At 42.6% G+C, this 27487-nt stretch overlaps 2 protein-coding genes and 1 long non-coding RNA gene across 6 annotated transcripts in view; 2 read left to right on the top strand and 1 right to left on the bottom strand.

Annotated features, from left to right (window-relative positions):
• Window positions 1-2626, top strand: part of pld5 (phospholipase D family member 5) — a 13425-nt gene extending 10799 nt beyond the window's left edge. For all 3 annotated transcript variants that reach the window (XM_088419975.1, XM_088419974.1, XM_088419976.1), the window contains exons 7-10: window positions 472-623; window positions 823-988; window positions 1135-1225; window positions 1550-2626. In XM_088419975.1, coding sequence (XP_088276101.1) covers window positions 472-623; window positions 823-988; window positions 1135-1225; window positions 1550-1788 — 648 coding nt within the window. In that variant the 3' untranslated portion in view covers window positions 1789-2626. The remainder of the gene's footprint in view (window positions 1-471; window positions 624-822; window positions 989-1134; window positions 1226-1549) is intronic.
• LOC148420946 (uncharacterized) lies at window positions 115-3715 on the bottom strand. Its single transcript, XR_015866191.1, has 4 exons — window positions 1542-3715; window positions 917-1018; window positions 713-835; window positions 115-631 (listed from the first exon to the last, which is right to left on the bottom strand). It is a non-coding gene; the product is annotated as an uncharacterized LOC148420946 (long non-coding RNA).
• On the top strand, window positions 2867-27487 carry ccdc88aa (coiled-coil and HOOK domain protein 88a). 2 transcript variants are annotated; one of them, XM_088419971.1, is made up of 30 exons: window positions 2867-3275; window positions 3349-3440; window positions 5691-5796; window positions 6660-6729; window positions 7646-7704; window positions 7844-7927; window positions 8010-8150; window positions 8404-8564; window positions 9772-9853; window positions 10275-10433; window positions 10675-10821; window positions 10929-11073; window positions 11429-12085; window positions 12170-12375; window positions 12459-12653; window positions 13256-13386; window positions 13502-13640; window positions 13731-13904; window positions 14000-14161; window positions 14947-15224; window positions 16039-16182; window positions 16814-17000; window positions 17085-17230; window positions 17580-17672; window positions 17832-18031; window positions 18258-18338; window positions 18576-18812; window positions 18947-19012; window positions 20313-21589; window positions 26863-27487. In XM_088419971.1, the coding sequence occupies exons 1-29, from the start codon at window positions 3213-3215 to the stop codon at window positions 21266-21268; spliced, it is 5361 nt and encodes a 1786-aa protein (XP_088276097.1). In that variant the 5' UTR covers window positions 2867-3212; the 3' UTR covers window positions 21269-21589; window positions 26863-27487. The 2 variants fall into 2 exon arrangements, with proteins under 2 accessions (XP_088276097.1, XP_088276098.1); XM_088419972.1 differs by lacking the exons at window positions 18258-18338; window positions 18576-18812 and having other exon boundaries at window positions 2876-3275.

Genomic DNA, 27487 nt, shown 5'->3' with positions numbered 1-27487 from the left:
CAAGCCAGGCCTTCTGTCTGTGGCAACACAGAATTTGTTGGAAGCTGACACACACACACACACAAAAACATCTTTAACCACTTCAGAGGTTTTATTGAGGGATGACCTTAGTGTGAACCTAATTTTTACATGCAAACCTATTATATTAGTGCCGATGTTTAACCCAATCAAGTGGCCTTCAAATATCCTGGTGAGATAGCGCCTTATGATAGTCTATACAGTGCCTCGTGAAAGACTACTTGCAACAGACATTATCAGGGGTGATTAATCATGTTAAATGTCCTTGTAGGCTGCAACCTGCTCTTGTATTTTCATTTACTGTTGTGGTCACACACAAAAACATAATATAGCATACATTGTTTTGGGTTTTAAAATTTCTGTTGTAACAGAAGTGATCTAAATACTGTAATGTTATGATTTACATGCATAATGTATGTTTATTGTTACCTCAGTGGTGTATCCTCTCTGCAGAGCTCCCCTGATCTTTTCTGTGCTAAAGAGCGCACACGAGACGTAGACGCCATCTATCACGTCATACAGAGTGCAAAGACATTCATCTTCATCTCGGTGATGGACTACCTCCCTCTGGTGAGCAGACGCTTCAGAGGAACCTCGGTCACAAGGTACTGAGCTTTGATATGAAAACATATGCTTCATGTGACATTCTATATTTGATGCCTGTTTCTGCTGACATGAATAGACTGGGACTCACTTTGGGGTTGCCGCTTGTAGAAAAGATGCAATGTAGATGCAATGTAGATGGGCTTACTTCGTCCAAGCAGAGAGGGAACCGTCTAATTAAAACTCCTGCTTCGTCATTAGGTACTGGTCACCACTGGATGAGATGATCAGAGAGGCGGTTGTTCTGAGGGGGATCAAAGTTCGCCTGCTCATAAGCTTCTGGAGGAACACTCACCCGCTCACCTTTAACTTTGTAACCTCCCTCAAGTCTTTGTGCGTGCAGCTGTACAACTGTTCCGTGGAGGTGGTGCGTGGAACAACTCCTCTCTTGATGTGCCTGAGCATTGATAGATTGCTCATCAATTTTCATAATGTAGAGTTAAGGATTTTTTTTTTTTTTTTTATAAAAGAACACACACACATATCTGTTCTGTTCATTCAATTATCTTTCAGAAATTTTTCAATCACAAGGAGCAAAAGGATGACATTCAACATGGGCTCAATCACAACAAGTACCTGCTGACTGACAATGCTATTTACATTGGTAGGCATTGCAATTCACATTTAATAAATTTATGCAAAATGTAATGTCGTCATTACATTTGCAATGTAATGTCACCATCACAATTTGTATGGTCAATCTATGCTCAATGCTTACTTTTAACCTGAAGGGGAAAAATATTTTATCTCACAACCAAGATTAGTGGTTTTGAGCAACAAAGCATCGCGCCCCTCAACAGCCAAATGTATGTTCAGCAGATGCTTTTATAGGCCTTTGAGTTTACAATTGAAATACTATTTGAGGATTTGTATGCAGAAACAAATAACAATCATTGTCATGATCTCCTTTTGTGCTTTACCTTCTAAGGTAACCACAACTGGGTGGGAAATGAATTTTCCAATAATGGTGGAGTTGGGCTGGTGCTCCAGATGAAAAATGGCGGCGGGAAGATTGTGGAACAACTGAAAGCCGCTTTTGAAAGGGACTGGACTTCACCGAATTCAAAAAACCTGCTGGGAAACAAAGATCGATATGACAAATACAGAAACCTGCACCAATTGGATAATAAGGAAGAAGACAAGTGGAATGACCTTTTATCCTTGTAAATGCAGATGACTTATCTGTTACTTAAAGTTAATGCGGACATGCTGCGCTATGCACTCCTATGAATGGCTTAAATATTCCAAAAGCATTATCTACATCTTGATTTCACAACATACAATAACCCACCGCATCTTAAAGTGAATATATTAGTTGGTAATTTTGATGAAATACAGTATGCTGCACGAAATATGTTATATTGTATATTCAAACCAATAAGCAATCTATATTCAACTGTACACATTCTGGATGTAACCTTGCAAAGGTCTGACTGGTAGCCTGGGAACCAGATTTTAGAACTGTAGGGCAGATGGACTGACCGCTAGTAGAATGTGTTGCTCAGGACCCGCAAATACATGTCATAGCTGCAGATTCAAAATACTATTTTCAAGGGCTCCTGAAGTCTGTGTTTAAAATATTTTTTATTGCAACCCCCAATATATATCAATCAAAACGTTAAATACATATGAATGAAAAAAAAAACGTTTGAAACTGCGTGTAACAAGATGTGCAGCAGCGTATGAGTTTAAGTTGTTAAAAAATAAATGGTATACATTAGTAATTAAAAAAATAAAAAAGCTTTGTCACAGCTAACACCAAGCTGCACTTTATTTATTGATTGATTGATTTATTTAAATAAGGTCTTTACTACATTTAAATGCTTAGTATAGTATGACTTGCAGTATATTTGCCAGCTTTAGCACTTTGAGTAAATAAAGTGTTGCACTACTTGCTATGTAGTTCCAAAATTTCAACACAGGGCGGCGGTGTTGGGCTACTATACATAATTTATTTTTTTATTTTTTTTCAGTCCGTTTCAGTAAATCACATGTGTTTAGGACACTTTAATAAATTCAAAACATGGAGAGAAACGCGCCTAATGTGATGTGTGGAATTGGGCAAACGGGCATGCAAACTTTAACACTAAATGGTGATGACCGCGCTGCCTAAACTAAATTCGCTAATATATAGAACAGTTCGGTATTTTGAGCACAATGTGTACAGGGAGGAGTGTAAGATTATGGGGGGAAATATCCCAGATTACATCGTCAACATTTCTGATACCAGTGTTGAACTGTTCAGACCTTCAGGAATTATCAACCGTCTATGAGCGTGAGCAATGAAGAGGGGAGGAAAAATGGAGTTATGGAGCTGGCTTCACAAACCTTTGCAACATTTGAACTAGCACAGGATGCTTGTCGTGTGAATGACATCGCATCTGACTCATTTTTTTTCTGAAGATAACAGGTGACGTATTACATTTTAGAAGACATTTAGGTGCGAAAGAACCAGGAGAACATACAGTAATTGCTGTGACGGGCAATTTCTACAACCAAAACAAATAAACAGCTGGATAAATTACTTGTAAAACTGCATTATGACTCAGTCAAATTAGACGAGTGGGGGTTTGACAAACGTTTGGGTGAAGATGGAAAGCGGTGTTTTTCTGCCCTTCCTGGATCAGTTCATGATGAGTCCACTTGTCACCTGGGTAAGTGATTTACACCTAAGTGACCCTGATGATGGACTTTTATTGACTTGACTGATCACACGCTTCTCTGCAGGTGAAGACTTTTGTTTCTCAAGATAAAAGCCAGCTTGTGGACTTGAGTGAATTGCTGGATGGAGTCTTTTTGATTGAAGTCATGAGCCAAATGTAAGTAATATTTTTGAGGTTTGCATCCCCTTTAAAACGAATTTTACAATAGCAAGTCATTTGTGTTTACCCCAATATTCTTGATGTTCATTTAAGGTACAGTATATCTACGAGTATACTGTCTTTCCTCACTAGTAACACAATTCAGCGTGCTAGGAACTTTTTATTTTATTTTATTTTACTTCTCTATTTGTTTAATTTAAATAGGACATTTGCAAACATCGATGTTTACTTTGGAAAACAAAAATGAACTTTTTTTCTCAGGCATGTGACCCACCAAAACTAATAAATGAATCATAAAATATTTAGGGGAAAATAACCGTAGTTCAATGATAATCTATTCCAAGAATAGTTTGAATTTATAGTTTGAATAACCCGTAATTGACATTTTGCCTAGCCTCAAAGTGTATGTCAATTTCAAAGCCGTTGACATTGATTTGAACCCAAAAAGTTGCTCTAACTTGAAAAAATGCTCATAAGCACATCACTCTTGTGGAATATTGCTTCAATGTCCTTGTGGTTTTTGGTTCATTTTGAAACATATACATATATATATATATATATATATATATATATATATATATATATATATATATATATATATATATATATATATATATATATATATATATATATATATATATATATATATATATATATATATATATATATATATATATATATATATATATATATATATATATAGAGAGAGAGAGAGAGAGAGAGAGAGAGAGAGAGAGAGAGAGAGAGATGAAGTTAGTCAAGTCAAGTTGCGTGGTTGCCTGCAAATGGAACATAGCCAATATGTTAGCCATTCAGTAGAAGCAGCTCTCCTCTTGTGCCATGTTCATGGGGGTGCATTCAAAAATATTTTTAAGATGATCATAATGATCCATCCATTTCCTTTAGTTGCTTATCCTCTCTGGGCTTGCTGGCTTGCCTTACTCAACAAATTTATTTGACAAAAGCGTGCCACTTTTCAGCATACACGTACCTGTCTACCAAAATAGGATCCCAAGTACGACTAGTAGCACACAGATGTGAACTAGTGCATTGATTTGCCCCACTAAGAAACATTACCATGCAATGCTCCTACAAGTGTGCAGTAATGCCATGTCCCCTTATTCTACCATTACTTCTGTTGTCATCAAGTTAAGATAAAATCCTGCTTAAACAGATGAGACATCATAAATTTTGTCGAGATGCTAGTTAAAGGATTATGATTTGAGCACCGTATGTTCTAAGGGAATTAACCCCACTCTTAAAAAATGATTGTCTATTGACAGTTGTCGGTTCTAGCAAGTTACATTTTGGACACACATGAGCTGGAAGGTTATGGAAAGCTTCCATTTGTTAAGATATAGTTTCCGTTTATTGTTTATTGATTTTATCAACCAGAATCGACATAACCAACTCTGCATGAGAAACAACGCATGACTGGAAGTAAGGGAGGGGGTCGAGGCGGGATAATCTCTTGGATTGGGAGACCCTCTGGGATTAAAGCCATGTTGCTGGTGTTTAGTGGCATTTGGACACAGATGGGAGGGAGGATCAAGGGGGTGACACAGAAATGGGGCAAAGAAAAAAAAAAGGTGGTGACAGGAAGACTGAACTGATGACCCGGTGGCTAACAGCATTTTTCTTGTTGTTATTTTATTGCTGAGAGTGCAAAAAAACACAATTACATTGTTGTTTATTGCATTGTCATTTCTTCCTTTTTTTTTAAATATCAATTGTCAAATGATTCAAAATCTCTTGGACATGTTCAGACAGGCTTGTTAATTGTCAAAGTGTGACTATATTGCATTTTGATGTCAGACCAAAAGCAATCTGTACTAAGATTACTTTGACGCAGGGCAGAAAGTAGAACAGTCACAATTCATGCTATTTGCTATTCATCTTCACGCCCCTGTATTGCCACCCAGTGAAGAAAATTATTAGTATATTGCAGGAAAACAACACTTTTGTAAGTTTTAATATATGCTTCAGGCCGGCATAGGCATAGCAGGAATTTTTTCTTAGGCATGGGCCAGTGCGGCACAACATTTCAGAGACATTTCAGATGCCCATGCATGCACACATTATATTATTACATCATTAAATATTCAATTAAATGTATATTAATTCTAATAATTATTTATAAATATATTATAAATATTATATTATATACATTACTGTATGGATGGACGAAAGGTAATAGATGGACAGACAGATAATTGAAGATGAATTCTCTATCTTTTACCACATTAGTCATCCTCCAGCAACACACCCAACTGCAACCAAATTGAGCAAGGATCCAAATCAGAGTGTGCAGAACCTGACATTTCTTGTTCAGCAAATCAAGGCATATTATCTGGTGAGTTGCTCCCTTTCATTTCTCCCACAACCGTCCAAGCTATATATTTTTAAGCCCTGTCACTACATCGGATTATGAAATTGGAACATTTGCTCGGGATTTTTCTTTTCCACCTCAATGTTGCACACACGCACTAGATAACACATGTGCAAACCTGATAGTTGGTTGAACTCATTTCTTCACAGATCGAATTCCGTTTTAAGATGCATGGCCTAAATCTCATCCATGTCAACATCTGTGCAATCAGCTCAGGAGCAGTTGGAACGTAGCCGTAACGCTGCAGTCAGAATCCTGACAGAGTTTTAGAGTCGCACATTTCAAGCACGAGACGCTCTGGCACACGCCAATTCTGATGACGCTGGAATTTTCTTCTTCCGTCAAATTAATTATCCATAGCTTGAGATCGTTTTTTTTATTTTTTAATTAAATGAATTCAATAAAATGGCATATGAGTTGAACTGATTCAGTCGACATTTGTGATTTTTTTACTTTTACTTTATTTTCTTACTTTTCATTTTTACTAGTAATTTTCTGTATTCATATATGTTTCATCCTCTACTGTTCGAGGGAAATATTATAGTGTAGGAATGGCTCTTTCTTATTCTATTTTCAAGTACTTCTTTCCATGCTGGTCTTGGCTCATTTTAAATTGTATTATTAACAGAGAAGCTTTACCTCATTTGCATTAATGAAAACATTTTAATAACATTTTAATTAGAGCTGACAATTTTTTAAAGCAATATACCTACAGTATGAGCTTTCGCATTCATGTTAAGCCACAATATTGGATTGACATCAAGTAATATTACTGTATGTCTGTAGATTTCCTCTCACCATTTTGCATTCTGCATTTTCTTTTACAGGAAAACCTGAAACAGTTGATTCTGACTCCACTTCCAAATGTGCTGCTGCTTTCAAGGACTCCTCACACTGGTATGCAATCCATTCATATCGACAGTGCTTTTCCTCATTTGGGTCACAGACTCCCAGATGAGCTGGAGGCAATCCCAGCTGATTTTGGGTGAGAGATAAAATACATGCCGGGCTGATTTGCAGTTACTCACAAGACACAAATAGGCAGACAACCATTTACACCCACGGCTACCCAATGATAAGAGGGTTGAACTTGAACACATATACTTTCACCACAGTTATTGTTCAACAAGCAATAAACTGTACTGGGGATGCACTGATATTTTAGCTACTGAGTATTTTCGGCCAAAGATCGCCAATAATAATATAATAATATGTTTTTAAAGATGCAGTGCTCAGCTCCCACCGCTTATGGGCAAGCCAAAGGAAGACCTAACTGGCTCAACAACTTACGTTACACGCCAACGGCATGTTGCAAAGGCTAACTTCAAAATAAATACAGCAAATAATACATGGACAACAATGCAATAGCCATAGATGGGTATTTATTTTGAAGTTCGCCTTTGTGGCTGTGGTGGCAGTGTGGCTAGCTCAAGTGCTGGCAAGTGTATTTTTATTGCTATCACATCATAGAGCGATCAACATCAACACACCGACGCTGAGAAAACCATATTAAATAGCTGATTTATTAAGAATGCTAATAAATTGCTAATCAGTTACGCCGTCATATGTACAATGTCAACATCAACATTAAGGGCCAGATTTAGAAATGGCTCGTCATTTATGCTGTCATTGTATGATAGGACACAGGTCTCTGGCGTTTACTGCTTCAAGCGGTTCTCATTTACAGTTTCAGCCAAACTATTTCCTTTTGGCGCACACCTAAGCAGTACGCTATGCAAATTCATCATGCAGTATCTAAAACATATTGACATTTCACTAAATAAGTATTTTGTCTCTTCTTAACTTGGGACAGAGCAAAGTCTGGTGGAAATGAAGAAACTATTGTTGTTGCTCCTGGGATGTGCAGTCCAGGTAAGCATTAGACTGATATCTAATTTGCGGATGTGTGTAGTACAGTAACAGTAGAAGTCTTGTGACGTTGTTGCCAAAATAATCCCTAATCATATTATCTGAAACAGAAAGTATGACCTATTTCATGTTTGATTTTCAGTGTGAGAATAAAGAGAAGTACATTGAAATAATTCAGAACCTTGACTTTGACACCAAAGCAGCCATAGCTGTGCACATTCAAGAGGTATCTAAAATTGAACATGACATCTGTAGATATGTGTGAATTTCCCTCGATGCCCAAATTGTCGCACCCCAATATTTTCCAGCTGACCCACAGTCAAAACAACCTACTAGACCTGCATTGGTTGGAGTGCAAAAACATGCCATCAGATGAGCTGGAGGTTGTAGCAAAAACTATGGCTGTCAATCTTGAGCACTTGTTGGACCAGAGGGAGGCCCACCTGGAGGTAAGGAAAGATGCTGTTTGCAAATGGTGGGACATAAGCAAGAAATTGAAATACACAACTGTTTAGGGCTGTGCAGTATAAATGGTTCTAAGGAAATACTTTCACAACAATTACCAGATTCAACAATGTAACTTCTGAATTAAATCATTGGGATTGATATTCAAAACTCATTGCATTTATCAATCAATCAGGCAGTGGTACGTCGAAAACTTAAATTTCTTTTAAAAGATTGATACGGCCCTTTTTTTTTCAGACTATAGCTGAGCTAACACAAGAAAGGGAAGGTGTGGTTCGTGTGCTTTGTAGCTCATCCAGCCTACAGTCGACCGTCTACCCTGCCGGCATGCATCAGCAACACTCGGCGGTGGAACTTGCAGACTCGAAGGCCAAAATCAGACGACTTAGGCAAGAGCTGTGAGTATTTTGTGGATAAAGACATAGGCCCCTGTACCCTGAATGCTCCTAGAAAGTTGATTTGGGATTAAAACTTTGCATGTTTGAAACTAATAACATGCAATCATTCAATAGTAGCTCTCAGCCAGTGTTTCAAAAATGATCACAAACGAATTCTTATCAGATTTTTTCCTTTTAGGTTGCTTTTTAGATTACGATATTATGACTTCAGTTGGATGCAAGACAATTCCGCAGCACTGCAAACTACATTAGATACTTACAAAATTACCAACATAATCTTGATAGTAACTAGATATTCCCAGAAAATATAAAACTAAAAAAATGTCTTTTGTCTTCATCTTAGGTTTTAAAATTTTAGTTTTTGCAAAGAATTCCTGGCTATTCTTGACAAATTTTTGAAAAATAAAATATAAACATTTTTGAATTTGTATTTTGTTTATTTGAACTGTTGTATTTATTTAATATGTATCACCGTACAAAATGTAATTGTGTCCCATTATATTGATTTATAATGTCAGTTCTGACCACCCTTATGAATTACTATGTCTGGTTTATTGCTTCACAAAACATAATTCCATTACTTTGTATGTAAATACCAAATAAAAAGTGTGCAAAAGAAGAAATGGAGACCGAGCAATAATAAAATGCAAATAATATATCTTTGGGGGGGGGGGGGGGGGGGGGTGATGGTTTGCTACATGTACTTAATGTAAGCTGTCTCTCCTCTGGAGACTTTCCAGTAGTGACTGAACAAGAGTTAGTACTGGATAAGAGATGCCCCGGGGAGTTTGGCCCACATTAATGCCTGCCTGGCAATTTCAGTGGTTGTGCACTATACCTCTGACCCACATTGGCTCCGTGCTCCTGCAGCTCATTTCAATGTAAGCATCTCAAGGCCTCAAATAGCAATGTTGACCATAATCGCCCTCTAGTGTATTATCCTTGTTTGCAGGGTCAGTCAGACAGTCCCGAGAACAAACACATTAAAACATTAAAGCCTTTATTTAATGTTCCCTTCCCTTCGTTTTATGGCCCTAAGACCAGTTACTTGTGTTCTTTTCCATGCCTATTACTATAACAATCTGTTGCGGTCCATAAAAATGCAGCAAAAATACAAACATGTGATTTTTAATATTACCTAGGAATGGAAATGTGATCATTACAGCAAGAATGTAGTAAGGACTTTTGTCTCCACTTTTGCCTGCAGAGAAGAGAAGAGTGAACAAATCCTGGACAGCAGACACGAGCTGGAAAACATGGAGGCAGAGCTAAAGAGGATCCAAAAGGAGGTTTGCAAAAAAAAAAAAAAAAAAAAGAAAGGACAATGAATTGACAGTAACATGAAGTGCAACAACCCCCTGACACTTCAAATGTCTTATTTAGTGCAAATTAAAAAACGTGTACTGATAGTTTAACACCGTGTAGCTTGGTTAATACATTCAAATATTTGTTCTTGTAGGGTTCATGTTTACCCTTGAAAGAGAGCAGGACATGCCGTAAATGACACAAAGGGGTTTTAAGGATGTTTAAATCATGCATGTTTTAGAAGATGATAATTTTCTGGCCAAAGGTTGAAATCGGAGTGTTTAAATATCCTGTGCTAATCAATGCCTCATCATGACAAAGCTGATGCTTAGTGCAAGCAGAATTTTATCTACGGTCTATCTGAATTTTTCTACTCCAACCCTATTTTGAATGAATATTCATCAGAATTTGAAGCTTCTCATTGACGCCCGAGCTGCCCGTGCCTACCGTGATGAGCTGGATGTTCTGAGAGAGCGAGCACTCAAAGCTGACAAGCTGGAGTGTGAAGTGGGACGCTACAGAGAGCAAATGCACAAGATTGAATTTTACAAGGCCAAAGTGGAGGTTAAAACAACTATTAATAACTGTTTATCACACAAACGCTCAAATACATACACATAGGCACACAAAATAGCTATTTTGACAAATATGCATGTTGTTGCTTTTAGTTAATCACATATTATACTTTAAATACAAATTATTGGATATGGCAACCAACGCATATTTCAATTGCATTCGCATGATTAATGCCATATCAGCATTATGTAGTTAAAGAGATCCTAAAGGTTTTCCTCCTTTACTTCAGGAGCTCAAGGAGGATAACCGAGTGCTGCAGGAAACCAAAGAGGTGCTTGAGGATCAGTTGGCAGGCTGGAGGGCACGCTCAGATAAAATCCACCAGCTGGAGAAGCACAGCCTTCTACTGAAGGCCCGGATCCACGACATGGAACAAGTAATATTTATCTTCACTTGCCATTTCAAACCTGGCAAAACAGAGTAGTGGAAATATTCATTCTAATATCTCAAACTTATGCTAACCAACGTACATGGCCGCTTTAGGGAAGAGAAGCTGATCGCAAATGCATTGAGGAGCTGCAGGATGAAAACCTGACCCTGTGTTTAGCGCAGAGGCGGAGCATGGAGGAGTCACAACACCTTGGATGGGAGTTAGAACAACTATCTAAGAGCAGCAACAACTCTCAGGGTAAGAGTTGGAAAATATTGCAATCGCCGGTCACTATAATGCGCATGTGGTTTAGGTGCTAACCCCATGCCTCCACTACAGGAAATATGCAGTTAAATCAATACACAAACATTATGTTTGCAGAGGCAGGTTTCTGCTTTTGTTATTTTCCTTTATTTATCACTCTATTTCTATTTTACATGTATACCCAATATAAATAATGGAATTGCAACAGTCCATTCGACTGTAAATTTCGAAAGGCTCACTATGTGTAAGCAAAAAGGACAATGTCACCCTATATTTCCCATCAAATTTTCATCCCTACAATATCAAGCTCTTGTTATCAACTTTAACGCCTGAATGTATTTGTCTCAAGGGCAACAGACTTTAAGTGATGAGGTGAGCGAGCGGATCCGTAGTCGCCTATTGAAGTTGGAGAAGGAAAACCAAAGTCTTCTGAGGACTGTCGAGGAACTAAGATCTGCTTGTATTCACAACAACACACAATCCAACGAACACAGCCAGCACAGTGAGAAGGACGGTGTCAACCCACTGGTCTGCTGCACTGACGAGTGGACCTCGGCATCAGATGAAAACTTAATATCATTGCCTCCTTGGCCACGTGAACAGAACGGCAGCAATGTATCCAACCTAGCTACAACAAAATGGAAGCTGTTAAAATCAGATCCCGAAGACCAAAAAGAGGAGGACCATGTAGAGCTCCACAACTCAGCTAATAAAGCCCATTATAGTCAGGAGAAAGGACAGTTTGAGGACAACTGTAGAGATCATTTTACAGCAGCTATGTCTGACCTGAAAGCATATGAAAATAGTTCCAATGGTGCCCATTATTATGTTGGATCACATAATCCCTCTCCTGGCTCAAAAATCAGCAGCTCCAGCCACGACAGCTTCTTCATGGCTCTGCCAGGACACTTCACAACCACCAACAAGTACACAGAGCGTCTGGAGGCCAAATGCAGTACCCTGGACTCCATTAATCAACAATTGCAAACTTCTCTTGGGAATACTGGTATGTTTTGTCGGAGAAAGGTGGTGTCAGGTTTTAGGTAGCAGACCCATTTAAGTCTTCACATGTTATTATACTCTTCTTTAGAGCGAAAGGTTCAGCGACTGGAGGCTGAGCTCCAAGAACTGGAGGTAGACAACCAAAACCTCCAGGCCGCTTTAGAGGAACTCCGGATCACTGCGCGGCGTTTGGACCAAGTGGAAATAGAGAAGCAGAGTTTGGAACAAGAAATGACAGCATTGGAGAAGGTAAAGAGACAAATGGAGAAGGAGACTCGTCGACTTCGCCAGCAGGTAAGTGCAAGAGTGGCATATTTGAAATACTGTGTTTGTTAAAACTGAACTAAAACCAACAGTCTCTCCATCTTCCGTTTCAGGCTGAAATTCAAGAAGCTAATTTAGATAGCAGTAATATCTGCATGGCAAGCCTGGAAAGGGAGATGCGCTGTCTGGTGAAGGAGGTGGAGGAGTTGAGGGAGACAGCTGAAAGGGTCAAAGGCTTGGAGAGAGAAAACAGGGAACTGGCCAAGCAGGCTGCTATCGATCAGAGGACCCTGAACACCCTCAGAGACGTAAGCAGGAGACCGACCAATCTGTGCTGATCTTTACTCATAATGGCATTTTTATCCATGTACAGCTTTGTATAAAAACACCCACAGACCACAACATTATCAAATGAGCTGCAATACTAAAGGCGTATCAAACCCTTTGCAGTATTCATTAACACATATTTGCAATGCAATTGCAATTCATTAAAAAAAAAAAAAATCACCGAAATAATGCTTCATGTTGATATGCACAGGCATATGACATTAACTATGTGTTTTATTATTATTGCGCTGAGAGGGGTTTTAATATTATCCACCAGTAATCGTGACAGAATTAAGTTACCATTTATAAACAACTTTCAGTAAGATGACGCGCTAAATAACAGCACCCAATAACTACCAAAATTAACACTTTGTTAAATAAATACTTCCTTGACATAGTCAATCTTAAGGGGATATCATTAATTTTAAAAAAAAATCTTTTATCTTGTAGGGATGTAGAGACATATTTTTACTAGAATATAAAGCACTACCTGAATTTCTTAAAACAAGTTCAATAATTACAAAGTATACTGTATTGAAGGCACATTTTCATCTACTAATTCTGGTTTGTTGGCTCACTTTAGGAGCTTGTCAGAGAGAAACTGAAGACCCAACGGAGAGAACATGAACTAGAGCATATGTCCCATGAGCAGGAGATGCGGATTCACAACCAAGAAACTAAACAGTCTACAGAACCTGACACAGCAGAACAAAGGTGGACATTGTATTCTTTGTCTTTTAAAAATAGGAAGCTTTTATCCCACAATGGCCATGAACATTTGAGGATGATATGCGCCATACATTTGTGTCTTGAATTGTCCATGCAACAGATTAAATATGCTAGAGTCAGAGTTGGAGTTGTCCATGAAGAAGTCTCTTCAAATTAAAGAAGACAAGATAACTGTGCTGGAGACCCATCTACAAGAATTCTCCACCCTTAATCAACAGCTTTGCCATGACCTCAGAAGTGTAAATTTCATCTCATGACACAAATTTACTGAATCGTCCTGGTTTGTAGTTATGCCAAATTGCATATTTGTACTCTGCTTTACCACACAGATGAAACTGAGCTATGAGGCTTTGCAACAAAAGCAGGAGGAGGAGGTGACTGAATGGAGCGACACCCATCCGAGAGAGAACGGAAAGGAAATGAGTGAATGGCTGCGCGAGAGCCATGAAGCCACCAAAGAGCTGCTGAATATTAAAGACCGTCTGATTGAAGTAGAGAGGAATGTACGTTGCAGTTATTTGTCAATTGCGAGACACTCTTAAATGAGGCTAATAAATACATTTGAATAGAATCAATTCCCCTCCTCGTGCGTTTGTAGAATGCAACACTGGAGACGGAGCGCCAAGCTACCCAGGCCCATTTGAAGCAGTTGGAGAGTCAATCTGACGGTCAACAGGCTCAGATTCTTGCTCTGCAGAGGCAAGCTGCTTCCCTGCAGGAGAGCAACACAACTTTGCAAGCTCAAAATGCGGACCTGCAGGTACAGCAAAGGAAAAAAAAAAAAAAACTAAGCATGCGCACACATACAGAATGTGCATACTGTATATTACGTTGTAACTACAAAATGCAATTTCTGGACAAACTGTGTGTGTGAAGGCTTAGAGGCTGAAATAAAAGCTACAGAATGATTGGAAATAATGTTGAATGATTTTAAAATATTTTGGGTGGCATTGACCTGGGGCTTCACTGAGTTTGATAGGGAATTTTACGATAGTATAACCACACACAGAAGCAGGAATCAAAACAAAAATAATCATGATAACAAACACACAAATGACTGCAGGCTGCGCAACCAAGTTACATGCTTTTAAACGAAGACAAAACAATTTTGGAAATAGGTTTATAGTTATTTTTTATGACGTTTAGGCCTTCCGAGAAGGCCTTGAAGGCCCACACAGCCAACCACTGGATGATAGAAGTGGGCGAAAAATGTGGAAAGTGTTGTGAAATGTTGAAAATCTTTCCCAAGGTAAATTGAATAAGCCGTTTTGAATTTCATATTGGACCTGTGTAAATGTTTCATGTTGAATTTGACATTTGGAATGACTGGTGAATTCTTGCAAACGCGACCAGAAATATTTGGAGTGACAAACAATGTAGCACACGTGTCATGAATTTTTAGAGTGAGTTGGATTTGTAATGGTGAGAATCAGCTGAAACTTTGGACCAAAATGGGTGTCAAAATGTGTCATAAATAAAACAGAAGAATAAAATTAAAGGTGTAGAATAGCATGTGTGAAGGATTTCATGGTCTTACTCTTCCAGGTGGAAAAATCCACACTGAACTCTCAGAGTGCTTCCCTGATGGCTCAGAATGCTCAGTTGCAGCAGCAGCTGGTGGGCACAGAAAGCGAGAGGGACAGTGCGATGCGTGAACGCGAAGAGCTGCGTGCTGCTCACGACCAGCTATTACGTGACCACGAGCGCCTAGCGGCTCTCCACGAGCGGCAAGCCACAGAGTATGAAACTCTCATGGGGAAACACGGCTGTCTGAAAAATGCCCACCGGACACTGGAGCTCGAGCACCGCACGCTGCAGGACAGGTGAGAAAAAATTGTCTGAAAAGGCTTTAATTCTGTAGTTGCTAATGTTTTTTCTTTGAAAGTGCAGTGTTGTTTATTTAAAAGAATCCTGCTTAATTATGTTTTCACGTTTAAGTTTGCGTGCTAATTTGCCTGTTCAACTATAAATTGGTGATGTCTGGACTGATTCTGAGATTTAAAAAAAAAAATACCTCTTCCTTTGGCTGCTTAGTTAAAGATTTTATCAAACGGGGTTTTCTCTGATGTTAGATATTCCCTCAAGAATTTTACTATTAATCTTGGTCAGAATCTAGATTATTGTTACCATGGAAAATATTGTTATTTTTCCATTTTAGTTGTCAAAAACATGGATGCATTTTGGAGTGGTTGATGTTGTGGCTTTCATTGCAAAAAGTATTGTGCAAATATGTTGTAAACGAATAAATAATGAGAGACAATGATCACACTATCTCAGTCAATTCTGCTTTGAAAAGATATTGTGATGTACAAAAACATTTTCATTTAAATTTCATCCACAGTTTCCATATGGAAGCATTTGAAAGGGGGTTTTGTTTATGGTGGAAATGTAACTGTACAATGATACTCATTTAGGATGTGAATTGTTGTCGGTTATGTTAGATTCTATTAGATTTGTCTCGCAGGAATGTTCCAAAACCTTTGAGACTGAATTTAGCTTTTAGAAGCGCTTCACTTATTGCAGCAGGTGGTAAATGAGTATGCCTTGGCAGAGTTCTGGTTTTGAACCAATGCTAGTGGATTGTCTGCTTTTTTCTTTATGGATTTCTTTCATGCTCGATTTGTATGTTTATTGTAGGTACAATAACCTGTTGCAGCAACGGACTAAATTAGAAGATCTGGAAAAAGCCCTGAAGGAAGAGCAGCTGAAGATGAGTGTGGAAAAGGAACATCATAGGACCGCTGCTGCTGAATGTTGCAGGCTTCGGGACGAAAAAGACTGGTGAGAAAAAAGGAGCATATCAGGCACATCAACACATTAGCCAAAAGCAGATCTGGACACAACATGACAAATAAAATTGCATGTACGGTTCATTCATTTTCAGCTTGTGACTATTTTATCATTCAGTAATTAAATGCCACAATTAGTGCGGTCACGAGATTTAAAAAAATGTGAGATTAATGAATTAAGATCTGTAATTAATGGATCTAATCTTATTTTAATCTCACCTTCAACTAGATTTCTTTTTATTTACATACATTGTGTGATTGTGACAGACCAAAAGAGTGATCTACAATGAGGAAAAAAAAGTGGCTTCGGACATTAACTGATGCAGTTGTGAGCGCTTGCTTCAACTGTTTTGACCATCAGTAGGAATTGTGCTGTTGTCCTTTGTCACTCACCAAATTAAAATAAAACATCAACCATCCTGTACATCGAAGATTTACTCAAACGCGAGGTGGTCTCATTTTAGTTTGGCAAAGAGCTTCGCTATCGCTCGCTTCTTTGTTGCTATCATTAGATTTGGCTGCAGTCGTGTCGGTGCTTTGCTTTTATGTGGTAGGCTAAACTTGAGCTGCTTCTATCTGTTAATCTGACACCCCTAATCACAATGATGCACTTTTTCCCTCAGGCTGAACCAAACTTATCGTCAGCTTTTAAACGACAATGAGCTGCTGACAGCAGATCACAAACAGCTCAAGGGCCAACTAAATGAGACCAAGCTAGCGCACACCTGGCTGGAAGCAGACTTTTCCCAGCTCAAAAAGGACTATCAGCAACTTGACATCAGCTCCACGAAGCTCACCAACCAGTGTGAGGTGTGCACTGTGTTTGGATGTTTTTCAAGGTTGCATGAAACCTCCATTATCTCATTTATTGGATTGGTTTGCCTGTGTGTTTAGCTGCTGAGCCAATTAAAGGGGAACCTGGAAGAGGAGAATCACCACCTTCTCAGTCAAATTGACACACTAATGCTGCAGAACCGGACGCTGCTGGAACAGACAATGGAGAGCAAAGATTTGTTTCACATTGAAGAACGACAGTATATGTAAGCAGCGAAAACCACTCACGTTCTACATTTATGAAGAATTAGAAAGGAGGAGAAGTTACATCTTTACTGTTTTTTGATTGCAGTATCTGAACGAGAGCCTAATTAATTATTTTTGTTTTATGAGATGACATTTTCTTTAGAATAATATTAATCATCACCCACATAGCATATTCACCGTTCCGATCAGGGCTCACCTCTCTGATTTTTGTCTCATGACTGCCACAAGGAAACAGGTGAGCCCTGATTGGTTGTTACCTGAGCCCTGAGTAACTGCAATGTCATTTTTAGTCGACAGCAAAATTTGGCAAAATGAACCATTTTTTTGTCAACTGTCTCTGTCTCTTAGTGACAAACTTAATGATTTGAGGAGGCAGAAGGAGAAGCTAGAGGAGAAGATAATGGACCAGTATAAGTTTTATGAGCCCTCACCTCCTCGCAGGTAATTTGCTTGACATGTTTGCTTCATACCAATTATTCTCTAATAACCTCTTTTTACATTTTTGTGGTCCTGAAACCCTTGAAAAATAAGGTTAGGGAACATATATTTACAAAGTCATTTCTTTCAACAAATCTTTTTGCAAACGTTCATGTTCAACAGGCGAGGAAACTGGATCACTCTCAAGCTGAAGAAATTGATCAAATCTAATAGTCGTGAGCAGGGACTCGAACATACCCTCACACCAACACAATCGGAGGCACAACTTTTATGTCACGACACCAGCTCCTTCCTTAGTTCTGATGGCTCTGCAGGCTCGAACTCCACATCAGCAGGTGACACCATACCACTGCAGCCTAACAGTGAGTACTGACTTGCACTTGGTATTTTTGTCCAGTGCCTCATTTTTCATAAACGTATGTGCATTTTCCTCATTCTGCCCCAAATGGATTCTCATTTTCTCCTTTTTCTCTCCATTCCCTTTCCCTTGAACCCTCCCATCCCTCCACACCCCTCCCTTGACATCTCTCATTTCAATCCATCACATCTGTTTATCACCTTTGTGTATGATGATGATCTGTTAAAAAGCCAAAGAGAAATGGTTTCCCTGTGAGAGAAACAGACTGAAGAAAAAAGATAAATTGAAGTCACTCCTCCAACGTTCCTTGTGTAAGACCGTTTTCAATTGCTTCTTCACAAAAGACTTTATTTCAGAAATGGACAAGCACTGCCATCTCCTTTATGCTACTCAGTCACATCACAATTTACCATAGCAATTAAAAGTTATTATAATAATATGAGACTGCATTTGACAACATTTCCAAGAAAAGCAGTCTCTTCTAGCATCTTGTCCATCCTCACCCTTTTCCACCTCCCCATGTCCTGTTCTCTTGTGCTACACTGCAGCCCTGAGCAGCTTGCTGTACCCCTCTGCCCGGTTGGAGCAGGAGCAGTGGGCACGCAGCTCTGAGGAGCTGGAAGGGTCAGAAGCTGATGTGCAGGGCAGAAAAAAAATATTGACCTCATTCTTCAGCACATCCATCCTGTCCACACATCACTTGCATCCCACCACTGAATCATCCATTCAACTCCGCGCCTCAACCACTGATATCGATGGCCCAGATGTGTCACAGCTCCAGCTAGGTAGAAGCATTTACATGCCATTCATTTCATTCATGCCATGTCTTGTCTTTGTAATCAATAAAGATCTCCTTATTAGACTCTTGTATCTGTGTAATGGAAATGTGCGTCTGGGATAAAGTATTTGTGCTCCACAGACAAGGATTCAAATGATAGCACTGCACCATCTGGTTTTGAGGACAACGACGAGCTGCAGCATCACGGTAAAGCTTTGTGGATAGCCGTTTAGCGGATTCAACAAATACCGTTGAATTACCCTTGCAGGAATTAGAGTAAATCCATCAAATCGCTATCATGACCTTGTTTCATATTAATCTGCGTGTTGACCACAGAGCCAAAAGAAAAATTATACTCGTGATGAAGAAATGTGGATCTGCTGCCCCGCTTCTCTCATTAAAAGGAGGTTAAACTTATGTAGCCATTTTAAGCTTTATTTAGCCATTGACATCCATGTCCTCAGGATGAGATAACCAGTCAGGGCTCAGTTTTGGGTCATGACTAAATCCAAAAAAAGCAGGTGAGATTATTCTTTACTTGAGCCTTTCGCATCTTTGATTTCATTGTCAGTGCTCAGCAAGTTGAAAATGTCTTTTATAAGTATTAATTGGAAATAAAAAATAATACACGCCATCCAATTAATTGCATACTAAATATAAAAATGGCTGGTTGATACTGCTTTTTTCTGCTTGTTTATAATCAGCAGTAGAACAAAGATAGCAAAATTCAGCCGTTTCTCCTAGTGGGCTCGCAAACTGCTGATCTCGTGTCAAAGCCATCTACTGGTGATTGTGTATCAGTTAAGTTGCTTTCAAGTTTCAAATCTTTAAAACGTTCTTCATCGCTTTAGTTCAAATTCTCATATATAATGTCATTATTTTATATGTTAAGGCATGAACGTCAATACGTTGTGTCAAAAATAAACAAATAATAAAAGAAATTGACCATACTTACCACAGGCTTCTTTGTGATAATGCTGTTAGTAAGTTTACAACACAAAAAAAATACAAAAAGACCTTTCAAGTGTCCGCTTTTGCCCTCTAGTCAGTATGTCTTGATTTCATTTTTTTTTCTTTTTTTTTACGTCAAACACAGCATTAAACTCCAAACCGCAGGCATTACTGACATCTAGTGGTGAAAAAAGTACACAGCACAACGTAGCGTTCTGTCGGGATCATACGTTCCTCCATGTCACACCTGAATGTGTTTCTCAACCCTCGCCCCAAGATATCAATCCATCAAAGATCTTAACTACAGCAGACTTTATTTCTCTCTGTTTAGCTGTGTTTGATTAACTTGATCACCTCTTGTTATAATGAAGTAAAATTCACAGTGTAAACCTCAATCACAATATTAAAAATGTGGTGAGTAAATACTTCCTTAATAAGTGGAGCAGTCTTATTTTCAAAGGGGAAAAGCTTTTTTTTTTGCAACAAAATTTTTTTGGTCACAACATGCAGGATTCACCAATAAATGTCTAATAAAAACTAACTATATTCTTTTCAGGCCTTAATGCCAAACAGGGACGAGCCCAAAGTGAGAGCAGTGGTGAGTTCAGTATCAGCATGGATAATGAGCCCTGGTCAAATGGTAGCAGCCCTGTCCAGAAGCCGCTGTCTCGCCACTCCTCCGTCTCGTACCAGCCGCCCAAGGACACCTCTACACCTCTACACACACATCAAACCTCCTCCACAGCACACAAGGAGAAAGCCTTGACCATCCCTATGACAAGCAGTCAGCTTGTATCTCATCAGAAAGAGCCAACACTAAACCATGACTTTTGGCTCACAAAGAGCATTAGAAAGGGATCAAAAGGAAAACTAACACGTCGCTCATCAGATTCAGGGGGCATGTCAAACACAAATGTACCTTCTAGCTCCAGTAATACTGAATGTACACAAACTTCAGCTTGCTCACCAGTTGCAGTGTTTTATGTTCAGGGTAAGTCATCCTCAATGTCTGGATGCCTCAATTGCTTCTCCAATCCACTGGGAAAAGAAGGCCGACTCAAAGGGTGCAGGTCGTCAAAAAGTCTACCTCGTGCCAGCAGTGTTATCTCTACAGCTGAAGGGTCATCTAGACGTCCCAGCATCAACAACGACTGCAGGGTGGTCGTCAAGACTGAGACGCTTCCGGCCCCAATCTCAGGAAAGAGCAATAACCAAGCAAAAACAGACACAGCAGCCATGTCCGCTCAACAACAGCGACAAGTCAGTGAAAGCAGTGGCTCTGAGCTCAGCCCTCCAGTTAAACCTCCAAGAGACCCAGCAGTCCTTGTTACCAAAGACAACTCTAAACCCTCCAAGACGGAGTCGGATTTAAACTCCCCATTTAGTCTGAACTCTGTCTTCTCAAACACAATTTTCAGTGATTCTCAAGGAAGTTGCATGGGTGCTCTTGAGAGTAACGACCAGACAGATAATTTCCTCTTTGAGTCCACCAGCAAAACTGCACTCCAGTGAGCCACAAGTCTACTCATAACAAATGTACACTCCTTATGGAAATGATGCAGAATCAGATTTGTGATCTTAGTAGTGGATTGAGAGCAGTAGTATAAAAAAGGTCTTCATTTACACTTCTTTTGATGTTGCATTAATCACAGGTGTCAAACTCAAGGCCCGGGCAAATGTGGAAAGCGTAATTACCAAGTGGCCCGCAATATGAGTAGCCTATGACTCAGACTGTTGGTCTGATACATTTTTACCATTTCCACTTCATATAACTCAAAAATTCCGAATTGTAGGTACTCTTTCACCTTTTTAAAACATTGCACGGTACACCAGGCTGTCACAGTTCACCAGTTCAGCCACCTCACTCCCAGCCTCACCTGCTCAGCCCTCCTGCTAATCACCCCAAACACTAACACCTGCTGCCACTCACCCGCCTAGTATAAAGCCCGCTCACTTCCATCCACAACCTGCCAGATTGTCTCTATGCATCACGCCGAGCTTTCCAGCGACTCCTCCTGCCAGCCTGCCCGTTGCCTGACCCTGTTTGTTCCTGACCACCCGACTGCCTGCCGAATTGACCGAAGTATTGGTATTTCGACCCTGTCTGCCTCTGACCACCCGCTAGCCTGCCGTCTTAATCTGTCTGCCCGAGCCCTCCTCCTGTCCCGCTCCCTCAGCCCGGCTCCCAGCCAAGCCCCGCTCTCCTGACTCCGAGACCCCCTAGACTTCTTCGCCACGCTCTCGTCGGCTTCCCCAAACCACCTGCACATTCTGTTTAATAAACTTTCTGCATTTGCCCTTACCAGTTGTGCGTGCGCTTGGGTCCTCTCTCCTCCCGTCGTCACAGTACAATCTGGCCAAACGCAATGGACCCAGCACGCCGACCTTCTCTCAGCCCGGTCCCCCAGCCAGCACCCGATCCCCAGGTTGGGCTTCCGGAACGGTATGAGGGCGATCCTGAAACATGCGAGGCGTTCTTAACCAATTGCTCCTTGCTGTTCGCTCTCCAACCGAGGACGTTCACCACCGAACAAGTTAAGGTAGCGTTCGTCGTAAATCACCTTACAGGCCGTGCACGCTTGTGGGGAACGGCGGAGTGGAGGAGGCAATCTCCGGCTTGCACGTCCTTCCAAGCGTTCGCGGCGGAACTCCAGAAAGTTTTTGGACTCAGCTATGCCAGCGCGGAGCTGGGAAGGGGCCTGCTTGAGCTCCGGCAAGGAAATAGGTCAGTAGCCGATTACGCAATCGACTTCCGCACCAGAGCCAGCCAAAACCGCTGGAACGAACCGGCTCTCGTAGATGCCTTCCTGCACGGCCTGTCTAGTCGCCTAAAGGACGAGTTGGTTTCCCACGAGCTTCCCACCACCCTGGACGCGATCATCGCCTTGGCAACCCGTATAGATATCCGACTTCAGCATCGCCGACGTGAACGAGAGAGAGAGAGACTGGAGAGAGGGACGGTCCCTCTAGCCAGACACGCCTTCCGGCCGCCTGCCACGCCAGCGCCCTCTGGGGTTGAGGCCGAGCCCATGCAGCTTGGGCGCGCCACATTGACTTCAGACGAACGGCAACGACGCCGTGCGGGCAACCTTTGCCTCTATTGTGGTCAAGAGGGGCATTACGTTGCTTCCTGTCCGGTAAAAGCCAGGGCCCAGCCGTAAATAAGGGGATACGGTTGGGCCAAGCTCTCTCTTGCTCCCCCCGTCCAAAACGTCTTCTCCAGGTGCGCTTGGTCCTCGCTGGCGGCACGCATGTCCTGGGGGCTCTGGTGGATTCTGGGGCCGATGCAAACATCATCAGCAGAGAGCTGGTCACCCAAATTGGCCTTGCACACACTCCCTTGCCCAAGCCAACGCCGTCCTATGCTCTGGATGGTCGCCCTCTTGGGCTAATTACACACCAGACAGTCCTCGTTCCCATGCATCTGTCTGGGAACCATGAGGAGAAGATCCAATTTCATATTCTGAACAAACCAAACATCCCCTTGATCCTGGGCCTACCCTGGCTCTGTCTCCACAACCCTCACATAAACTGGGAGACAGGAGTCATTCTTAGCTGGTCTCCGTCCTGCCACCGGTCCTGCCTCAAACGAGCTTCGACTCCTGACGTATGCATTCCTCTACCGGCCCAGGCGGACATGGCTGGTGTTCCTCCTGAATACCATGATCTCTGCCAAGTTTTCAGCAAGACGAGAGCGACATCTCTTCCTCCTCATCGGCCATATGATTGTGTCATCGACCTACTTCCAGGGACGACGCCCCCCAGGGGTCGCCTCTACTCATTGTCTGCTCCAGAGCGACGAGCCATGGAAGAGTACATAAATGACTCCCTGTCAGCCGGCATTATCCGCCCGTCTTCCTCTCCTGCGGGGGCTGGATTATTTTTTGTCAAAAAGAAGGACCAGACGCTCCGTCCCTGCATAGATTACCAAGGCCTAAATGACATAACCGTTAAAAACCGGTATCCTCTCCCCCTTATGACTTCTGGGTTTGAGCTTCTCCAGGGCGCCTCCTTCTTCACCAAGTTGGATCTGCGCAGCGCTTATCATCTGGTTCGGGTCCGAGAAGGGGATGAGTGGAAAACGGCATTCAACACCCCCCTGGGACATTATGAGTATTTGGTCATGCCCTTTGGCCTTACAAACGCCCCAGCAGTGTTTCAGTCTTTGATCAACGATGTCCTGCGTGATATGCTGGAAAAGTTTGTCTTCGTATATCTTGACGACATCTTAGTGTTTTCCCGGACCCGGGAAGAACACACATCCCATGTCCGTACAGTACTCCAAAGGCTGCTGGAAAACTCCCTGTTTGTGAAAGCAGAGAAATGTGACTTCCATAAAACTTCAGTCTCCTTTCTGGGGTACATCATCTCAAAAAACAGCATCGCTATGGATCCTGCCAAGGTCTCGTCTGTCACCACCTGGCCTGTTCCCGAAACCCGCAAACAGCTTCAGCGTTTTCTCGGATTTGCTAACTTCTACAGACGATTCATCAGGAACTACAGCACCCTGGCTCGTCCACTTACCACTCTGACCAGTTCAAAGATCAAATTTCAATGGAATCCTGCAGCAGACGAAGCCTTCCGGACGCTTAAAGCCCGCTTCACTTCAGCTCCAATCCTCCTGATGCCAGACCCGGAGCGTCAGTTCGTGGTGGAGGTGGATGCCTCCAACGTTGGACTAGGGGCTGTCCTATCCCAACGCTCCACAAAAGACAACAAGCTCCATCCCTGCGCTTTCTACTCCCGCCGCCTTACCCTGGCTGAGATTAACTATGACATCGGGAACCGAGAACTTCTTGCCGTGAAAGCGGCACTAGAGGAGTGGCGGCATTGGTTGGAGGGCACCAAGGTTCCCTTCCAGGTGTGGACGGACCACAAGAACCTTGAATATATAAAGCAGGCCAAAAGACTTAACTCGCGCCAGGCCCGTTGGGCACTCTTCTTCACACGCTTTAACTTTGTCCTCGCCTACCGCCCTGGCTCCCGAAATGTAAAACCGGATGCCCTTTCCAGACAGTTTGAACGCATGGATTCCCCAGGCAAAGAACCAGAACCGATCCTTCCACCCTCATGCATCATCGGAACCCTCACCTGGGACGTTGAGGAGAGAATAAAGTCAGCCGCCAGAGGTCAACCCGCACCTAGCGCCTGCCCGCCCAACTGCTTGCCTGTTCCCGACCACCTGCGCTCTGAGGCCTTGCAATGGGCTCACTCCTCCAAATTGACCTGTCACCCTGGGGTTCGCCGGACAATAGAGGCCCTGAGACAACGCTTTTGGTGGTCCACCTTAGAAAAGGACGTAGGTGAATTTGTCAAGGCCTGTCCAGTCTGCAACCAACATAAACCCAGTCATCGACCCCCAGCTGGCTTACTGCACCCCCTTCCGATTCCCCATCGGCCCTGGTCCCATATCTCGTTAGACTTCATCACTGGTCTACCCCCTTCCAATGGCAACACAGTCGTTCTGTCTATAGTGGATCGGTTCAGCAAAATGGCCCACTTCGTTGCACTCCCAAAACTCCCATCCGCCAAGGAAACGGCCATCCTTCTCTTAAATCATGTCTTCCGACTCCATGGGCCACCCCTTGACGTGGTTTCAGACAGAGGTCCCCAGTTTGCCTCCTCCTTTTGGAAAGAATTCTGTCGGCTCCTTGGAGCAACTGCCAGTCTTTCATCCGGCTTCCATCCCCAGACCAATGGGCAAACCGAAAGGGTCAACCAGGAGCTTGAGAAGGCCCTCCGATGTCTGTCTTCACGGGACCCGCTGTCCTGGTCCACCCACCTCCTATGGGCCGAATATGCCCACAACTCACAGACCACCTCTGCCACAGGTCTGGCTCCCTTTGAATGTGTGTTTGGATACTTACCTCCGCTCTTCCCTGCCCTGGACACTAACACCTCCTGCCCTTCCGCTCTTGCATTCGCCCGCCGGTGTCGGCGCACATGGTCTCGAGCTCGCGCCGCACTCCTGCGTGCAAAGGAACGATACATTCGCACCGCTGACAGGCGGCGCACCCCGGCGCCTGCGTACCAGGTGGGCCAGAAGGTCTGGCTGTCAACCCGCGACCTTCCTCTCCGGGTCGAGTCCAACAAGTTGGCTCCTCGTTTCATTGGCCCCTTTCCCATACAGAAGGTCTTGAGTCCGGCCGCGGTCCGTCTCTCTCTTCCCCGATCAATGCGGGTCCATCCGACCTTCCACGTCTCCCGGATTAAGCCTGCGGTTGACAGTCCCCTGGTCCCGGCTGCTCCGCCTCCTCCTCCTCCTCGGCTCGTTGATGGGGGCCCTGTCTACACGGTCCGCCGGCTTCTTCGTTCACGTCGGCGGGGCAGGGGCCTCCAGTATTTGGTGGACTGGGAGGGGTATGGTCCTGAGGAGCGTTCCTGGATTCCTGCTCGCCAGGTTGTGGATCCGTCCCTGATCACAGATTTTCATCGTCTTCACCCGGATCAGCCGTCTAGGTCATCTGGGCGTCGTAATGTGCCCCGGCGCGTCGCCCGCCCTCCCGCCCGTGGGGGTTCCCCGGCCGTTGGCCTTTCCCTCCCGCCCGGTGGTTTTGGGACGTCGGGAGCCGTCCTTTGATGGGGGGGTTCTGTCACAGTTCACCAGTTCAGCCACCTCACTCCCAGCCTCACCTGCTCAGCCCTCCTGCTAATCACCCCAAACACTAACACCTGCTGCCACTCACCCGCCTAGTATAAAGCCCGCTCACTTCCATCCACAACCTGCCAGATTGTCTCTATGCATCACGCCGAGCTTTCCAGCGACTCCTCCTGCCAGCCTGCCCGTTGCCTGACCCTGTTTGTTCCTGACCACCCGACTGCCTGCCGAATTGACCGAAGTATTGGTATTTCGACCCTGTCTGCCTCTGACCACCCGCTAGCCTGCCGTCTTAATCTGTCTGCCCGAGCCCTCCTCCTGTCCCGCTCCCTCAGCCCGGCTCCCAGCCAAGCCCCGCTCTCCTGACTCCGAGACCCCCTAGACTTCTTCGCCACGCTCTCGTCGGCTTCCCCAAACCACCTGCACATTCTGTTTAATAAACTTTCTGCATTTGCCCTTACCAGTTGTGCGTGCGCTTGGGTCCTCTCTCCTCCCGTCGTCACACCAGGCAATGGAGAAGAACCTAAATGCAGCTACAGTACACTCAAATTAATTAAGTGGACAGGAAACGGAACACAAGGTACTTTTATGCATTGAAAAAAGTCCCAAATAACAAGGTACAGTGCAAAATAACAAAGACTGGGGAAATGACTAGACTTGCCGTGGCCGAAGACAAACAGCATAACTAACACCAACACACCAAATTGTATGATCAATATGTGCAGAAAGTGAAATTAAAAAAGGTTTGCCGTGCAAGTTCTTCCTACTGTAAGGTAAATATATTCTGAGAATGTATGTATTTATTCATGAACAGCCAGACAGTACAGCAAAAACTCAATACTGTACTTATTTTTAATTTTTGGGTAGCTATTAACCATGCACCCCACCGATGCGTAGTTTGGACAGGGCTGGGAAACTGTGATCCATCTTTGCTTCACTTTGCCTGTTCGTCCTTTGTTCTAAATGTTCGTGAATAGCCAAAACCTTTCTTATCCTGCATTTGTTCCGTGGTGCTCAGTGCTTTTATTTTGTTGAGCTTGGTTAGAATCCTGACACTCTCTAAACCTCTAAGAAATGTAATGTTTATTTGAGATATAAGTTGGAAATTATTTAAACTATTACAGGGACGCCTG

This window comes from Hippichthys cyanospilos, chromosome 7 (assembly GCF_059441005.1).
Source record: "Hippichthys cyanospilos isolate Australia breed blue-spotted pipefish chromosome 7, RoL_Hcya_1.0, whole genome shotgun sequence".
NCBI lineage: Eukaryota > Metazoa > Chordata > Actinopteri > Syngnathiformes > Syngnathidae > Hippichthys > Hippichthys cyanospilos.
The sequence above is the reverse complement of the archived record's forward strand: the minus strand, read 5'-3'. Positions and strand labels throughout refer to the sequence as shown.

Excerpts from the sequence above, each read along its gene's own strand:
- ccdc88aa (XM_088419971.1), top strand. The coding sequence starts at position 3,213 with ATGGAAAGCGGTGTTTTTCTGCCCTTCCTGGATCAGTTCATGATGAGT. Across the intron at positions 7,928-8,009 it reads TAGCTGTGCACATTCAAGAG|CTGACCCACAGTCAAAACAA; the intron begins GTATCTAAAATT and ends AATATTTTCCAG. Across the intron at positions 17,673-17,831 it reads GAGCCCTCACCTCCTCGCAG|GCGAGGAAACTGGATCACTC; the intron begins GTAATTTGCTTG and ends CATGTTCAACAG.